Source organism: Plectropomus leopardus, chromosome 5 (assembly GCF_008729295.1).
Source record: "Plectropomus leopardus isolate mb chromosome 5, YSFRI_Pleo_2.0, whole genome shotgun sequence".
Taxonomy (NCBI): domain Eukaryota; kingdom Metazoa; phylum Chordata; class Actinopteri; order Perciformes; family Serranidae; genus Plectropomus; species Plectropomus leopardus.
This window is the reverse complement of record NC_056467.1, coordinates 27,784,868-27,803,505: the sequence shown is the minus strand read 5'-3', so window position 1 is coordinate 27,803,505 and position 18,638 is coordinate 27,784,868. Positions and strand designations below refer to the sequence as shown.

Sequence of the window (18,638 nt, the reverse complement as noted above, 5' to 3'; positions counted from 1 at the left end):
CAATCATCCCTTAAATATTCTGCACAAGATAATCATTGGAGGTACATGCTGTCCACCCTCCTTAAATTTGAGTACCAGAAAAAAGCAATTTCCTTAATGGTTTCATATGAGATTGCTCTTAAAAACATAGCCTCGGGCTGACACAGCTACAAGGAGCGTTGCAAATTAACCTCTGCAGGGTGGCCTGGTGGTGGGGGATGCCATCTTGTGACAGAAAGGTCAGGCAATAGGTTTGATCCTCCCAATGAGTCCTGTCAAAGCGTCCTTGAAAAAGGCCTACTTGCTCATTCAGTTAAAGTCAACGGGGAAAATCGCACCAGCTAACTGACTCGAGTGTTAAATGGTTTTCTTTTCACTGCTGATACTATGGACGCATAAGGTTCATACACAATTTCACAAATAAATTTCCATGACTTTGAGGCAAATACATTAACTGAAACAACCATCGACACTCCTTTTTTTCCAGTTATTTTTTTTAAAAAAATGCATTGTTTAAAAAATAATGAATTCAGAATAGGATTACCACTGACTATTTACATTTAAAGGGTCTGAGAGGGGAGGGGGGAGGTGTAAAAAAGAGGGAGGCACATGAAATGAATTTTTTAAGCAATGGCAAGGGAGTTATGTTTATTTTAATTTTGGCTTTAAATGGCTATATTTTCTATTTGTTTTACTGCATCTTAAAAGAACACATTTCTTCTAAACCTGCATGTTTTCTTTAAAAAATGAAAAATGTTGACCCTTTTTATCTTTTTCATAAGCCTGACATAACTGGATAAAGAAGATGCTAGCTGCTGCAGAGGTGGGTGAGGTAGACACTGGGGGGGTGTGACGCTACACAGGAAGAGGGAAAATGGCGTCCCTGCTCTGCTGAAGTGAACAAAGTGACATGGCTGTTTCGTTCTCCCCTGAAAACAGCTTGAAGAGTATTAAACAGAGCAGACGCACACAGGAGCATTCCCTGATCACATTACTCCCCTGTGCCAGCCCGCTCCACAGCATCATGTGAGCACCGCCCCTTGACCGCAACATCAATTCACAAAACACCGAGCTGATCAATCCCCTAAAAGGCCCATGCTTGTCGGGGCCAATAAATTACAGAGTTTGGCTAAAGTCAAAAACAGCAGCTCATTTTTAACGCCCTGACCTCATTTCTGCAGGGTGGATAAATACTGTAGCTGTGCAACAGCAGGGTGGACACAGATCAAGAGTTGAGACATTTTGCGGTGGAGAGTGAGTGTTGGTTTTCATTGTCTCATTGGAAAAAAGAGACTTACCTGGAAAGGGCTGTGCCCCTGAGAGCAGCCAGTTAAGCCAAAAAGGATAATTTTCTCTGACAATACGCTGCATTACAGAATGGGAATGGGCTTGGTGTGGAAACACAGAAGTCACAATGAATGTGATACTTGTGTATGCTCTCAACTACATTATGCACTGCAGTAATTTAGTCAGCATGCTTTATTCAATCACTCCAATAAACTTAAGTGCATATTTAGGGGTGAATACATTAGATTCTGGGATGTATCAGTTCCCATTGATTGTGTTTATATGCAGCTCGTTCACCTCATCAAGTAGACGTTCACTTCATAAGTAGACGAAATGTCAGCTCCCAGAAAATGTGAAGCCAAAACATCTGGTTTGCCCTCTGGTGGCCGGCTGCAGTATATGTTATAAACCCCGCCTCCTGCATTCGCAGATGTCAGTAAGTCATTTTCTGTAACTGCGTGTCCTGGTAAGGGTCGCGGGGGGGCTGGAGCCAATCCCAGCTGTCATCGGGCGGAAGGCGGGGTACACCCTGGACAGGTCGCCAGACTATCGCAGGGCCGACATATATAGAGAGACAACCATACACGCTCACAGTCACACCTACGGGCAATTTGGAGTCACCAATCAACCTGAGCTGCATGTCTTTGGACTGTGGGAGGAGACCCCGGAGAGAACCCACGCAGACACGGGGAGAACATGCAAACTCCACACAGAAGGGCCCCGCCCATGGACTGAACCCCGTTTCCAACCGGAACCTCTCGCTGTGAGGCAACAGTGCTAACCACGACGCCACCGTGCCGCCCCATTTGCAGATGTGACATGAGTCAAACTAAAAGATAAACTAATTAAACTGCATACCAAATAAATTAACCCCAAAGATGGTTTCATTTCAGATGGTCGTTTCACATAGTTATTATCAGGCTGATGTATGTTTAAATGTTCAGGTAAATGTTCAAGACAAGAGTATAAAAGAAACTGGAGTAACCGCTTCATGTATAAAAAACAGAATGTCCTTTACTTTGCAAAAACTGTGCAGCCACGCTGTAGCTCTTTAAACAGCTTTCTTTGCAACTAAACAGTTACACTGAATATCTTCTCACGCAGTGCACAGAAAGCAACTCTGCAATTGCACCTTTATCTGCGGTAACACCACCAGCCTACCAATTACAGTGAATGTAATATAATGTGACAGTAGAGGGAGGCCTATCTGCATGAAGATGAAGGCAGGTATAAACATCTACCTAAATCAGCTGAATTCCACATAAACAGTCGGCCAAAGAAAATGTCTCATTCCAAAATCCATCTGCAGTTTCTTTGCAACTGTAGGCTGCAGCAGCCAAAAATTAAGAGTGATTGGCTTTGCCACAGGTCCGTACAAAACCGTCATTTCAACAACTGAGCTGATGCCAAGTTTAGGATTAAAAATGACTATATTTGTACACATAAATCCACAAAGATTATTACCTAAATAGAGAGTGGAGACCAGATAATACAGGTTAAACAAGGATTGAGGAAAAACAAAATGTTAAGAAATGGTGGTAACTGAATAAGTATTTATACTGTATATGACATAAAATCATCTGAAGACTAAACTATTGAAGATATTTTGATTCTTCTCAAACACAACTGCTTAGAAGCTTTTGGTTTGTCACATTTAGTGAAATTCCTTGAGGTTTATGTGTTGCCAACAGCAGTCACAGTTTAACTGACATTTCTTAAGCCCAGCAAGTGTAAGAGAAAAACAAACAATGACCACAGCTTTACTATCTTTCACGTAAGTTCCTCTTTAATCATTGTTGGTAATTCGAGATTTCACAAGAAGAACAAATCTCAGCCTTTCTTATGTAAATGAGAAAGTTTGGAGTAGACTACATTATTTCCTCAACAGTAGCATTTTTAGTATTTTGGAAACTGGCAACCTTATTGAAATGACACATTTTACAGAGATGTACATCTGCAGTCAACAAATCATCAATCTGGCTCCACAAACCCCCTCTGAATAAATCTAATCTCTTTTCAATGCCTATTTGAGAAAAAAACTGCTGAGGCTGCTTTTGGAAATGCTGATTTAGTGGTTATTCTTTTTTTTCATTTCTCACCATCTTAAGGGCAACAGTTAAACTGAAAAACAATACTGACTTTTTTCCCCCATGGATGGCCAGGGAAACAGACAAAAAACGAAGAAGAGGAAAACAACACAGAGTGGGAGCCGTCATGCAAAAGAGGGAACAAAAAAAAGGGACTGCTGACAAGTAAAAACCTCATCCCTTGGTTGAGATTATCCTCGTCTCATAGTTCAAACAGCTGGGAGAGAGCAGAACAAAGCCTGTGATTGACGAGATGATGTTCCATTCATTAGATTGTGCTCGGGAATGGGTCTCCCTGGGTGTAGACACACGCCACACACCCAGCCATCGGTATCTGATAACAACAGCGCTAACACCCATCAACAGATTGCCAGAGCTTGAAAAACATGCAATTCTGTTTACACATCAGAGGGGCTATGATGAGCGGTTATGGTCCATTTCTCTTATAATTCTTTAATGAGTGACAGGCACAAATATACCTGCACCACGCTGTTGAATTTAGACTATTTTTATATTACATTTCTATTCAAAATGCATCTAACCCTAAACGTTATTCCACATTATGAAACATTTACATTCTGAAGGATTTCTTTACATTCACAGACGTCTTTAATGATGGCTGTGCATAATGCATAATCAGGTCTCGGGTCTCCTGCAATGCCTCAGATGCTGCAAGATGGTGGGCAGTGGCAGCAACAGCAAACTGACCTCAGACAACTCTGTGGCAGCAGAAACCTGACCCTCTAGTGCCATTGAGTCTCATTATTTCAACAAAAAATCAATGCACACGAAGGGCACTTTGGGAGGGGAAAAGGCAGGCGTGCATGTAAAGAGAGAGTGAGAACCCAAAGGAGAGGGAATGTGTCTGTTTGTTAATGTACGTACATTTATTTAAGTGTGTGTAAAATATCACCAGCCTGCTTTTTTAAATTCCTTGAATCAAGCCAGATCTGGATAAAATAAGACTTTTGAGATTACCTCTTTCTTAGAAAAGGTGATATTCTTTTGTAAGACTTGAATGGTGAATAGGATTTTATTGTTAGGCTTAAAGCATTAGCAAACAATGTCCCGCTCACATTTGATAACACAGACTTCTCTTGTTTACAGTTCTTGTTTACAGTTTTCACAGGAAATACTTTCCTCTAACTGTCCAAATGCAAACTGTTGACAGTGTATTCTTCCAATTGACTAGAGTAATGGAGGAGCTTCTCCAAAAATGTGTTGTAGTATTTTCTTAATGCATAAAACAAAATGACATCCACCTAGTCATATGTTTCAGAAGAAAATATCTTAAAATATCAGCACATAAAACAAAAACCATCTCCATGGCCCCCAACCAGGATTAACTAAGATTTTTTCTTTTTAATTTTTTAAGGAGAATGTACCCTTTAAATGTAAATTTCTATAAAAACCCTTGAGAAATAATACTATTGCAAAGCCAATTTTCCAAATAAAATTTTAAAGGAGGCATTTAAAAGGTCCACTGTGTAGGATTTAGGATGAATATATATTTTCTTTAGTGTATAATCACCTGAAAATAAAAACTGTCTTACTACATTAGAATGAGCCATTTGTATCTACATAGGGAATGGGTCCTCATCCAAGGAGTCCGCCAGGTATCTAGAGTAGTCCAGAATGGTCAAACCACACACTGGCTCTGGATAGGGCTAATCGCATTTTCACATTGGTGGCTACAGTTAGCAGCCCTTCTGCAGTGAGCAGCATTGGAATAAAGCTGATTTTTAATCTGAAAGAGCTTTATTTAGTGTTTTTGCTAGTTTAAATCACCAGAGTCTCTTTGTTTCAGAGAGACAGAGACTGCTGCAGATAATTAGGCTCTGTGTAAAATCCATGTAAACATCTGGATCTTAAGTTATCAGAGGAAAAAGGTGACCACACATTAGCAGGTGCTGACCTAGTGGCCCATCTCTGACATGCCAAACAGCATCTGAGAAACACTGACTTGTAGCATGAAACTGGTTTATTGAGTGTTTTCACTGGTTTAAATCACCTGGTATGTGTGTTTTGGAGAGGAGGAGATCTCTGTGTTTAATTCAGCTCCTGGTAAAAACTTCCTGAACGAGGAACACTGAAGGAATTTAAAGAGAAGTTTCAGCTATATGCCACAAAATCCCCTTAAAGGACCTAGGACGATGAACAACAGTGATAACATTAGCATAAATATATTATAATGTAAATGTGGGTACTGGCCACAAAATTAATGTGTCAAAGGGTCACTGTTTGTGTGTGTGTGTGTGTGTGTGTGTGTGTGTGTGTGTGTGTGTGTGTGTGTGTGTATGTGTGTGTGTCAAGATGGGATCGAACTAAAGATAGAAAGAGAGAGAAAGTTGTGTATGAGCTGCTGTCATGTGCTTGCCCTTGGCCAACCTTCTTCACAGTCCCCAGAGGCAACTCTCACTACTGGCAGCAGCGTAAGACTCTGAATGACAAAAGGTAAGTCCAGATCAAGGTGCTGATACAACTGAACCAGCCAAAGTCTCGACAAAACCCTCTGAGAAACACACACACTCATACACTCCTTAAGACCTACTATTGTCTGGCTAAACCTGGTTAATCCCATTTGACACTTCCTTTTGACAGTGCAGCTGAACAAATATGACATTGTGTACATTATGAAAGAGTATGGCTGCAAAATGTGTTCAATATAAATGTAAGATACCTGGACTGATCTGGTCTGGAGTTTAACACCTTCCGTCTGGTTCTGTATGAAAACAAACATGCTATCATCAGCATAACTTGACTTTTTTGGTTTGTATCCATCAGCGTGTGTACTTTCCATAAGAGTAACTAGCTTCTCTGGCTTTTTTTTTTTTTTATTTAAACATGGTTCGTTTTCTTTCAGACAGGGAATTCCCAGGCTGTTAGGTGACACACAGGTTCAGATCTGCAGCTAACTGTCAGGAGGAAAACCCACAAAATATCCTTACTGTTTAAAGATATTTGTGAGCAATTATCCTCTTCTTAGCTCCCATTACAATCCACATAGCTCAGTCACTTCATCAAAGTATAATCACAAAAACCACAAGTACATGTTTCTGAATCAGCTGATAAAAGCTCAGCATGTTAAAAAACTGCTAATGTGTTGCTGGTGTGAAGCCGTGGCTCAGCTCGATGAGCACTGTGTTCACAGACTCCAAGATCAAGATCGGAGATGTTGCAGGAGGAATACTGATGCAGGCAGGGAGGGCCCACCTCTGTCTAACACTCACACACATGCTCAATGACATCAGCATCAATACACTGTTTTATTGACAGTGTAGTGTCTGCCCTTTATATTGGGCAAAAGCATTTTCAGAATGCACAAAGAATTTCCACATAAAACACTGTGTTGTAGAATTTGTTACCATGTGAGTGCAATAACCAGGAAGCTTTTTTTTCCCCTCACAAATGTACACTGCTTTGATAACTTCATTTTGGCAACACACTCGCAAGCAGTGCTAAAATGATTAGTCAGTTACTTGACTGGTGACTCTTAAAAAACTGATTAACTCTACTGGAGGTTGTTTTATTTTACCAAAATCCAAAACTACATTATATCAACGTAATATACAGAGCACTGCGAGAATGGAATTTACTCCAAATCATATCATACAACAAAATAAGGAGTACTATTTTAAAAGAAACTTCAGTAATTAATCAATGAGCCGGTATTCCATGGACTTTCTGTTATATGTTAAATAAAGACATTCATCTGTTAGATGATGATAGATTTAATTGGAGCCTGTCTGTTTTCTTTGTGTTTGTGTTAAAAGTGTCAATTACACTGTTTTGTTTTATTTAAAGTGGATGTGTACAGTGATGTGTTATGTCAGTGGATGTGATGATGGGGATCTTAATAAACAAACAAACAAACAAACAAACAAACAGTTTTGGTAATCAAGTAATCTCTCAAGTTATTCAACATTAAAAACTGCTCCACAAAATCATCTTGCCTTTTTACCATTTTTTTCTCCAAGGCAAATTTGAGATTTTGGTCAATATACAAAAAACAGATTTGATGAAAACTATAATTAGTTCTTGTAATAACCAGTGATATTGCTAGGTAGGTGTCCTGTATGCCTGACACATTATAATCTGAGGTCACAAAGGTTTGCTGGTAGACAATAAGCTTACATTTTTAGAGTTATCAAATTCTAATTACATTACTCTAATTTATGAATATGTAGGATATGTAATTTTTTGTTGCAGCGTCTGCTGAGATTGCACATCAGTGGGGTACAAAGTTAAGATTCAATTTCCAGTCAAACCCAGGCTGCATGTCGGATTAGCCACTACATACCAGAGACTACATTCCATTAATGATGAGACAGACTTCATGATGGAAGCAGAAAATGGTGTCTCACAGTGAAAAGGGTGAATAATGATCCAAGGACATAAAGATTTGCAACAGGTAACTGCGCTGTGACTGCTCCATCGCAGTGTGTCAGCCTTGGAGCTCATAGGTTTTCTTTAATCCTTTAAATTGTAAAGAAGACCTTGTTTTTCTTCAGCTTTAATGCATGATTTTCAAGGTTTATAAGTTTATTTAGTCTCTAAGAAATTAACTTCATAATGCTTGAAATTCTGACTGCTTGCTATTTTATTAACACCATTTACTTGTACTTTTATTACATAAGAACATTTAATATGATAAAATTTATTTTGATCTTTGACTCAAGCAGACTAACTTATATTTTAAGACTTTTAGTAATATTCTAATAGGTGACTTTAGCTTCTAAGCTATTTCCTAGTAAGCTATCTGTAATTTTACTAAAGTGTGGCTTTCAGGTATTTCATGCACCACTGAGGCAGATGCTGTGCTCACTCATGTCTCTGAGGACCGACTGATGTGATACTGTATATATCACATATCTTGCTCAAGATAACATCCTGTATTGTTCAAAGTCTCGAGGAGAAAAAGAGGAGCATAAAAACTATTCTCAGAAAGAAAAAGAATAATCCCGAAATGTTGAACCATTAAACATATACAACAGCTTCTTTACATTTTTATGAATTATCAAATATCATAGATCACATTTGATTAAGTAGGTACTAGGTAGATGATTTTGGTGTTCTGTAATCAACCTAAGTTTGACATTTGGTTTCGTAGTGCAAAGATTTTGAACATACAGGAAAATAACCATATTTGGAACCTTATAGCATCAAACAGACCCACTCATTTCCTCTTGGACCCATTCAAATGTCCACTGACTGGGACTCACTACATGAAAATCTATCAACATTACTGAATAACCATAATGTGTTTTTGCATTATTATATTGCAGGTAGTTTCAGCCAAGAAACTAGCTTCCCAAATGTTAAAAAAAACAACTAAAAAAAAACAACAACTTTGAAACAATAGCTAGCTATCCAATCAGCCAGTGTTGATGAAAACAGTTCAACAGGATGAGTATTTATTTCCAGCGACACAGTGACAAGAGGCTGATGCCACACAGGGAAGCAGGCAGAAGTTATTCAGAAAAGGGGAGGGATGGAGCTGTATAAAGTCAACAACTTATTCATCAGGAAAGACACTGCTTGAAAAGCCTCTTACGCAAAGCTGGTTTTCCAAGGAAGGAACATGTTTTGTGGACTGATCTTAAGATGTGTGTGTTTAAGATAGAGAGCAGAAAATGACACCAGCAAGAAGAACAAACACAATCAGCTGATGGGGCTATCATTTCAGTGGGTCAGTGCTGAATGGTCTTATTAACCACCTCAAGATCCATGGCTGCTTTTACTAATACATTACTTTCCACACACTTAAGACAGTGGTAATGATGTAATAGGGAACCAGTGGTAAATCGAGCAGCTATGCCCTTGAGGAACAGACACATGAAAGAATAACTTCTACACCATCACTTTTTCCAGGATGTTTTCAAAATCCCATGCACACATGGAACATTTAAAACTACAAAGACTGAAGCACTTGAGGATATCAAGTGCTGTAAGAACAGACTAATATCTTTTTAAGAGTTGCATAAGATTTTCATTCATGTCTGGAGCATGAAAACACTCACAGACATGTTAGTTTTGGTTTGTTATGCGTTTCATAATCAGCCAAGGTTTTTCAGATGACGAGCTGCACAATCTCAAACTTCTATTTATAATTTGCCATCCACTAAAATAGAGTATGAAAAATGCATTTGGATGAGCACAATACAGTTTCTGATAAAGTTTCTCAGAAACAGGAACTACACATTTCACTGAAAACGCAGTTACATGATCAAAAAAAGGTCTAGTGAGATGTTTGCAATAGAGAGACAGCAATTACTAATGCAGCTGTCATGACATAACCCTCTTACTCCCCCAACCCATTCTCCCAGCCACACCCTGCTGGCTACAGTTGATACAGTTTGAGATCCAGAACAGGGCTTCACTAATTATTGAACTTGGAGCAGGGGGATCCCCTCATGATGTTAGCATTATTGCACAGCTGTTTTTCATTCCACACCTGAACATATTGCATGTCACAGATGATCGACCATGTGCACAAAGATTAACGTCCACCAGCTGCCAGATGGCGGGAAAAACAACATCATGAATGCAATCTGGATGAGCAGGAGGGAGAATATGAGAAGGGTGTATGTTTGACAAACACACTGAATATATGTGGTCAGCTTGAATGGCAGAGAGATGTGTTGATTCTACAACCGCTAAAACTTCAGATATCAACAGCTTAAATGATCAACAAGATAAGTAACTACACAACACTTCTTCCCGGCAGCACAGAGGATCTTTACAATCAAAACAGTTTTAAGGTGGACACCCAAGAATAGTGTAACCAATTCAGTTTCTGAACAAATGTCTCCCCTTCTGTTTTTGCAGAATGTTATGATGACACAGTGAAGTTGACCTTTGACCTTTTGGATATATATGTCAGCATTTCATCGTTATGTCTTATTAGACATTTGTGTGAAATTTTAGCACACTAATTCTTGAGTAACATGTTTTATGAAGTCGCAGTGACCTTGACTTTTGTCCATCAAATTTTAATCTGTTTATTTTTGAGTCCAAGTGGACGTTTAAGTTTAAGACGTTTAAGTTCACAGTGACCTTATACCTTTGACCACCAAATTTGTATTTGTTCACTGTTAAGACTAAGTGAATGTTTGGGTGGAATCTGAATAAAATCCTTTACGGTGTTCTTGAGATATTATGTTCACAAGACTGAAATGGATGAGGTCAAAGTGACCTTGACCTTTGACCACCAAATTATAATCATTTAATTCTTGAGTCCAGTTGGATGTTAATGCCAAATTTAAGGAAACTGCCTCAAGGCCTTTCTGAAGATACTGCATTCACGAGAACGAGACAGACACAAGGTCACAGTAACCTTGAACTTTAACCACCAAATTTTAAGTAGTTTGTTGTTATTTTTTGCCAAATTTTAGGAAATTCTCTCAAGGTGTTCTTGTGATATCACATTAATGAGAATGAAACTGACACATGGTCACAGTGACTTTGACCTTCAACTACCAAATTCTATTCAATCTATCATTAAGTCCAAGTGAATGTTTGCACTATATTTGAAGAAATTCCCTCATGGCGTTCTTTGGATATCACATTCATAAGAATGAGACAGATGTAAGGTCAAACGGACCTCGACCTTTGACCACCTAAGTCTAATTACTTCATGCTTATGTCCAAATTTGATGAAACCCGAAAATATTGTGCTTCCAGCCACGGATAATTGCCTGCGCAGATGCATAAAAAGTATTTGATTCCATCATGAGTTGACAATTTGATTTAGAAAGAGAAGGGCTGAAAGGTGTTTGCATTACCATCTATTATTTTGAGTCATCACCTCGTAGATAAATAGATTTGTTTTTTAATGGCAGTAGATCAGAGCAGAGTGTAACTCAGGCAAATCTAAGAATCTAAGGATTGCTCCTCTGTGTACCAGACAGAAGCTGTTTCACATAAGAACATTACTGCATTGAAATGTTATCATTAGCATGTCTTGTCTTATTGGCGCTTTAAGTCAACCTGCCTTATGGGGCCACTAGTGGGTTAATTTTTTTTATCATCAGTAGCCCCTGAGTGAAGTCATTCTCATGCACAGAAGATGTAAAATAACAGAAGCTGTGGCAGAAACACCAAAATTAGCCTCTGTATCTGCTAATAATGTTGAAATGGCTGTTATCAACAATGAGAATTTCCATCATGCTACATACACAACAGGCAGAGAACAGACTCTTTCTTTAACAAAACAAACGAAGAGAAAAATCAATAACTCTCTCAGACACTGTGTCCATTTATTTGGCAGGGATGTTCCTATTCCACTCTCTCAAATAACAAAGATGGGAAAAAAACACAATTGCCAATGATATCATGTAGCTGGACCTCTGCTGCTGAGCTCTTGTGAAAACTAAGATGCAAGCTGTTCCAGATAACACGAGAAAGCCCAGTGAGAGACTAATGAAAAGGGGGAGTTATTGGATTCTGTTTTGTACTGCTAACATGCCTTAAATATCAAAAAGATAAAGTGAATATGTTATATGTTATTATGTATTTGGTCCATAAAATGTCAGGAAATTGTGAAATCCTCATCACTATTTCCCAAAGCCTAGTATGATGTCTTCGGATTGCTTATTTTTTCTGTTTTATTACAATACAAAACAGAGAAAAGATAATGTCCTTTTGTAATCGAGTAGTGAAACCAGGACGTGTTTAGCAAGTTTGCTTCATAAATTACCTAAATATTTAATCGCCTGTCAAATGAGTCACTTATTTTTTGCTGATCGACAAATCGATCAATTGACAAATCATTTCAGCTAGGGTTGCAAGATTATGGGAAAAACTGGAATCACGATTATTTTAATATTAAGATCATGATTTATTATCATTTAAATAAACAAAGCACTGCTTTGTTGTACTAGATTCTTGCTAATTAAGTAATCTTTGCAGTAAAATAGGATTTAAATTAAGCATCTTTTTCCACTAAATTCAGTGCATCTTCTAGAAGCAAAATATAAACAAAATTGTGCTAAAGATATAGGCTAACTAAGAATAAATATGCCATCACAGAATGCAGCCCAAATAAAACAGTGGTGATGAGCAAAGCATGCATAAACATTAATATTGCATTCAATCTTCATTTAATTGTAGAAAGACAGAATCTTGATCACAATTGATATTTGACTGATTATGCAACCCGAATTTCAGCAAACCATATTCTAATAGAGGAAGTTAATTTTTAATACTAATTAAAATTACATTTTTAATAAGGTATTAGCAGTGGCAGACCAAAACCAGATTTCTTAGCTGACCTGAAAAAAAAACGATGGATAGAAATAAAAAAAATAAAGTGATTAGGGAGGACACTTCGGCCCATTTGAAATGTTTTAATTAATTTTTTATCAATTCATTTGAATCTTTGGCCTGACGAACAAATTACAAAACTACCAAGATAAATGTAACAAGGCCAACTAATTACATAAATAAATAAAAAAAAGACAGTTTTTTTAAAGTGACTAGCCCATTTTTTATAATTTAATTAACTACTAAATAATATTGTCATGATGCTGGGAGTTGTAACTTCGATACAATACCTTGAAAATATATATTGGACACAATTTTCAATACCATGGGAAAAGATAAAAAATGCCAGCATAAATCTTAAAAAAAATAAATAAAATAAAAGGTAAATATAACAAGGCTACAACATGACAACAGCAAGTTTTCTTTTCTTGGTTAGTCGCACAGAAAAACAGAATGGCTATTGCAAACAATGGCGATAAGAGCGTGTGAGAAAATGCAGCTGGCGCCAGTGTATCCATACATATAGAAAACAAATATTGAAACCATTCCCAATATTCCAAATTGATATGTATTGATAAATCGATGGTTTTGACAACATTACCACTAACCTAGGTAAAGGAAAAAAGAGAGACAGTGGAGAGATTAACAGAAACAGTGGCAGAGGGATAGAGCAGCAAGGACAGGTCAGGGTTTCCTACCGTGGTTGTCGTCCGACTGGTTGAACCCACACAGCTGGCAGATGGAGCGGACCCACTTGTTCATCTCCTCCTCGGTCTCAGCAACAAGATAAAAAGTGCGGTCTGAGGTCTTGATGTCAAACACGAAGCTGTCCTGAAACTCCTTTCTCTTGAAGGTCAGGCCAGCGTCTACCTGCTCGCAGCAGTGCAGGTCAATGACCCGAATGGGTTTCTTTGAGTGGTCGTTCTTGTAGTACTCAAGAACATCAGGGTCACCACTCATGCGGCCGCTGCGGAGGATGAACCAGCGTTTCTTCCATGCCTAGGAAAAGACATTGGGAACAAAAACATGCACAAAAAGAAAGCTTGAGTCACTAGAGCTGATAACGTTTTATTTAAAATTTTAATCTGCATTTTAAATACTCAACAGATTCAGTTTCTTACTATATAGCAAAGCTCTCAACAGCTGGACTTTGGTTGTGATGTCAACTGCTGATCAAACCACCTTCACACAAACTAAACTCAGCTTATTTGAGCAGGTTACTGCACTTTAGCGCACATGTGGTTGTGTGTGGTTTGTGCGTGTGTTGGAGGCTGCGGAGGGGGGAGGCAGCAGATGTTTACTCCCTCCCAACGTATTTCCTGTGCTGATATCCCTCCGTGAGCTGAGAGAGAAGCACAACTCCTCCATGACAACTTCATCACAAGACTGCAGGCTCCTCCCACTTCCAGTGGCGGTGAATGGCACCGCTTTGCTCCAATCATCATCAACCCACATCTGATCGTGTCAATGGAGCTGGAGTGTAAATAAATACGTCTCGTCATGACCACATGAAAGGCTGCAGAGGTACACGCTCCAACAATGCAAGCAGTTATGATGCAAGAGCACGAAACCTACAATGTTATGTTTCACACCAACAACAGCATTGTTGTGTTTGTCAGAGCAGAAAGGAAGGACAGTGGCCTCCATACGTTTTCCCAGTTGCTGTCTTAGAGGGCCTCTGTGTTCTCTGTGCGTGGAGACAAAAGAGGAAGATAGACCAGGAAGGGAAAGGGGGAGTAAAGGGGTTTTTTTGGACATCTGCCAGAGATGCACTTCCGCCAGGCAATGTCTCTCACATGCAGGCTGCTGACACACAGGATCCTGCAGGCCCCCTCTCTCTCCATCAACACAGACACTGCTGCAAGGCTAACTGCTCCCCCCTCAAACCAGACTACAGATGTACAACACGCACAGAGAAATGGACTGCAATGCATCTATGCTTTTCATAGGGGTGTTTCTAATCTTCTCTGGAAATATGATTTTTTTTATTACCTCCGAGACACATTTTAGGGGTCAAATTAATGATGGCTGAATTACTTGCTGTGGTTTCAGTGTCCTGGTATACCTGCTCTGTCATACTGTCATGGACTACTGGGACAAAAACTCATTGTAAATGTTACACCCACTTTTATATAAAGGTGTAATCTGCATTCTGCTGAGTGGTCATTGCCGTGGTGTTTCTGCATCAATCAAAGAGTGAGTGGTGCAGCAAGACGATGCTCTTCTTTTTTGCTGATATTGCTGCTAATGTTAACTACAGTGATTCTTCTGAATAAAAATCACCGCCTCTTGAATTGTTTTTAAATCTACAAATGTAGGTTTCCCTTAAGGTATTGGTTAGTGTTAACGCTGCTGCTAAACCATTTGTCGCTACATTTCCTACTTTGTAAAAATAAATAAATAAATAAATAAATAAATAATGGAGCTGCAACTTATGATTAATCAGATTTTTTTTGTTACACTTCCAATTTCAACACTTTATATTTTCACTCCCGATGACCGGTTAAAACCAGTCGGTGTTTTAATGCGGGTAGCCATGTTGTGAATAAAGGCTTTGTAACTTAATTCAAATGCATCTGTTCCTACTCCACGCATGACTGCCTGAAGTTTGTTTTTTCCACTTTAGATTGGGACTGGGCAACACATTGATAATATACCGTGATATGAGACTATATATCCTCTAAGATTTTGGATATGGTAATATCATCAGCAGTATTTCCTCTACACTCATTTAGGAGTGGCGGCCCGCCACTCCTAAATCCTACCCGCCGCTCCTTCAAATTTCATTTTTTTTTTGGTTGTTTTTTTTTTTTAAATTGCAAATACACCACCACCGCATCACAGCACAGTCCTGCACTGCGTTGGGTGTCGCGAGTGCTGAGGCAGATAACTGTCTTGCTCCGTATCTACTCTTTGGGGTAGATACCACCGCCCCCTCCCACCCCCCAACAGAACTAACTGGTGCCGACGTTAATTAGCTACTCGCATCCAGGCATCAGGTCGGAGAGTCAGAGGAGTGTCGGCTTGAAAATAGCGTGCAACTTACCGGAGAAAAGGTAGACTTATTAGCTTAAGAAAACTTATAATAGAGTTTATTAGTTAAATAAACATTCGCAAAATATTGATGGCCAGCTAAGGTTACGTAGCTTAAGTTAATTGGGCCCGGTGCCAACTCAACTCAGTGTCGCTAACGTGAGTAAACTAATTGATAGCATTAAGCGATATACACGCCATGATGTAACTGCTGACTGCATTTTCAGATGAGCTTGTTCAAATATTTTTCAAAGAAGAGAAAGACACCTGATGAGGATGGCGCTAGTCAGGTATCATTAGCCTTTTTACTGACTCAAATTATGATGGTTAGGTAAAAAATTATGTTCACACTTGTAATCAAATGTGACGTGAGTGTAAATTATCTAACGTTAATGTTTTATGTAATCGTATAAGACAAGTAACAGACAGGGAGGAGCAGTGGAACAAAGTGAAGGAGAGCAGAGTACAGGAGGGGGAGTGCCGAGTGAAGGAGCAGGAGAGCAAAGTGATGGTGCAGGAGAGAGAGATGAGAGTAGAGGAGAAAAACATAAAGGGAAACACAGGCTATCAGGCTGGGACCCTAAATGGGTTGAAAAAAATAAAAATAAATTTTTAAAAATTATTGTTTCTATTTGTAGGTGAAGACTGACTTGAGAAACAGGCTGCAGGGGGATCACCTTGCAGCATGTATGCTGCTGAGCATCAACGGGCCACCTCTTGGGGAATTTCCATACAACAGAGCCTTAGAGCTGTTCTACAAAAAACCAAGAAAAATCCATTGTTCTGAGCCTGGGTGCACACTTTGCCACTGATTACAGCCCCATCAAGAAATTATTATTTATTGTTTTTATTATTTTATTGTTGAATTTTTGTTATTATTTTTTATTTTTACATTCAGCCTTTAAAAAGCGTCATTTGTTTACGCCGCCACGGCTCCCCGGAGAGCCTGCCCCCGCTGCTGAAAAAAATCCTAGAGGAAACACTGATCAGTATTGTCTTTTTCTGGTTTTAAAGGTCCAGTGTATAGGATTAAGTGGTATCTAGCAATGAGGTTATAAACTGAAACTCTTCCCATGTGTCAAACATGTAGGAGAATTGAGGTGGCTGCCGCAAAATCACAAAAAATGTAAAATCGTGAATGGCCCAACCTTGAGCCAGAAGTCCTACTTATACAGAGATTGTACTAAAGAGCCATTAGAAAAGTCCCTTCTTTACGCTGTCTTTGCATTTTTACACAGGACCAAATAACAGTGGCATCATGCTGCTCCAGGGATTTTAGATAGCATGCCGGTATCGCAGAAGGAAAAGAGGCATGACAGGCGTGACATTTAACACAACAGCGCCAGCCTCTAGTTTGACATATAACATACGTGTAAGCAGCTGTTTATAAACAATAACAATAGCATAACATGTCAATAACAAGCATTTACCATCCACATTATATGGCAACTGATCTCAGCTCAGAGGGTAAGGAGCTCCTGAATCTCACTGTTTCTCCTATATGCAGACATTTTTGGCCACTGTTTTTCTTTGAGTTAGACACTAAGCTGCTCTTGAAATCTCCCACAGCTAGTCTGTCACACACACACCTTTTACACAGACCTCATTTTGGCACTGTTACTACCTCCACAGCCTGCTTAACTGTGAGACAACCCATCCCCATTTCACCATTGTACCTTTTACACAGAAAAGTGAGGTGGCATAGAGGCACAACATTTCCACCTGGAACCGGCAGTGTAAAAGGGGCTAGTGTTTGATTTGTCCGTTCTAGGCTTCTGTAGAACAACATGGTGAATAACAATGGAGTCGGCGATCTGTATGTATAAATGGCTCACTCTAAGGTAACAAAACTCAACAATTCTTATTTTCAGGTGATTAACGAAAATATAGTTATAAATATTATACACAGTTTTTGCCAATCAATGCCCCTAAATCCTACACACTGGACCCCTAAAGGCTGCATTACAGTAAAATGGTGTAATTTTATGAACTTACCAGACTGTTCTAGCTATTCTAATATTTGCCTTAACCACACAGTCAAGATATCCACATCGCTGATGATTATTTACCAAAAATAGCATTGTGTAAATATTTATGAGAGGTGTTTGGTCAAAAATATAATTTGATTTTCTCCATGCCGCCAAGTCCTACTTTATATTATACTTTACAGTAAAATTAATGTTTTTTTATCTTATTCTGTGTTAAAGGAAAATCTTAATAAGTTGTTGGAGAGTGGTTTTTAAATATGTGAATGTAACGCATTAAACTCTGCTGTGTTTATTTTTCCTCTAAGAAGTCAGTAGAGGTAAAAAGAGGCAGCAACAAGTTTCCTTCTCTTTTTTTCCCCAGGAAGTGCAGATTGTGATCTCATATTTGGTGTGTAGCTGAAACACTCCTGAGGTATTGGGGTATAAGGCTTTTTCATTTTATTTTCTGTCAGATACTCTGATTAAAGCTGGAAGCAGCGTGACCTTAATGATGTTGATAGTGGAGCCGTGCTGCTGTGTGCATCTTAACACTCGCCCCGGTTTCAAGTTTAATCAGCACTGTCTGACGTGTTGTGCAGTTGTATGAGGTCATTTCTCACTAAGGGAGGTTGTTGTGAATGTAAACTCATACAGATTAAACTGATAGAGGCTGTGTAACAGCACTGACTTCTCTGGAATTTGCTGTCCATCAGATTCTTAAGAAGTCAACAGTGTTACTCATCACACTCCTCCAAAGGAGGAAACACTTTTTCTTCCCAGGTCCACGAAGCTCTTTGGTCCAGTGCCATTTACACCATTCACAGAGAAGTTGCTATAACTCCTGCAAACCCCATTTAAATATTATTGCCTTTTCTGGAAAGAGAGAGCATCACTTAATTGAGACCTGGAGAGCTGCCCAGTTTCAAGAGGTCAGTGCAACCCAGCTGGATTATTCCTGGCATCCTTCAGTTGCGGCCAGCATATTAACCCAGGATGGCCACAGCTCTCAACCTCGGAGGAA

At 39.0% G+C, this 18,638-nt stretch overlaps 1 protein-coding gene across 2 annotated transcripts in view; it reads right to left on the bottom strand.

Annotated features, from left to right (window-relative positions):
• The window catches only part of gab2 (GRB2-associated binding protein 2), a 53,755-nt gene that overhangs the window by 17,502 nt on the left and 17,615 nt on the right, over positions 1-18,638 (bottom strand). For both annotated transcript variants that reach the window (XM_042486699.1, XM_042486700.1), the window contains exon 2: positions 13,316-13,616. In XM_042486699.1, coding sequence (XP_042342633.1) covers positions 13,316-13,616 — 301 coding nt within the window. The remainder of the gene's footprint in view (positions 1-13,315; positions 13,617-18,638) is intronic.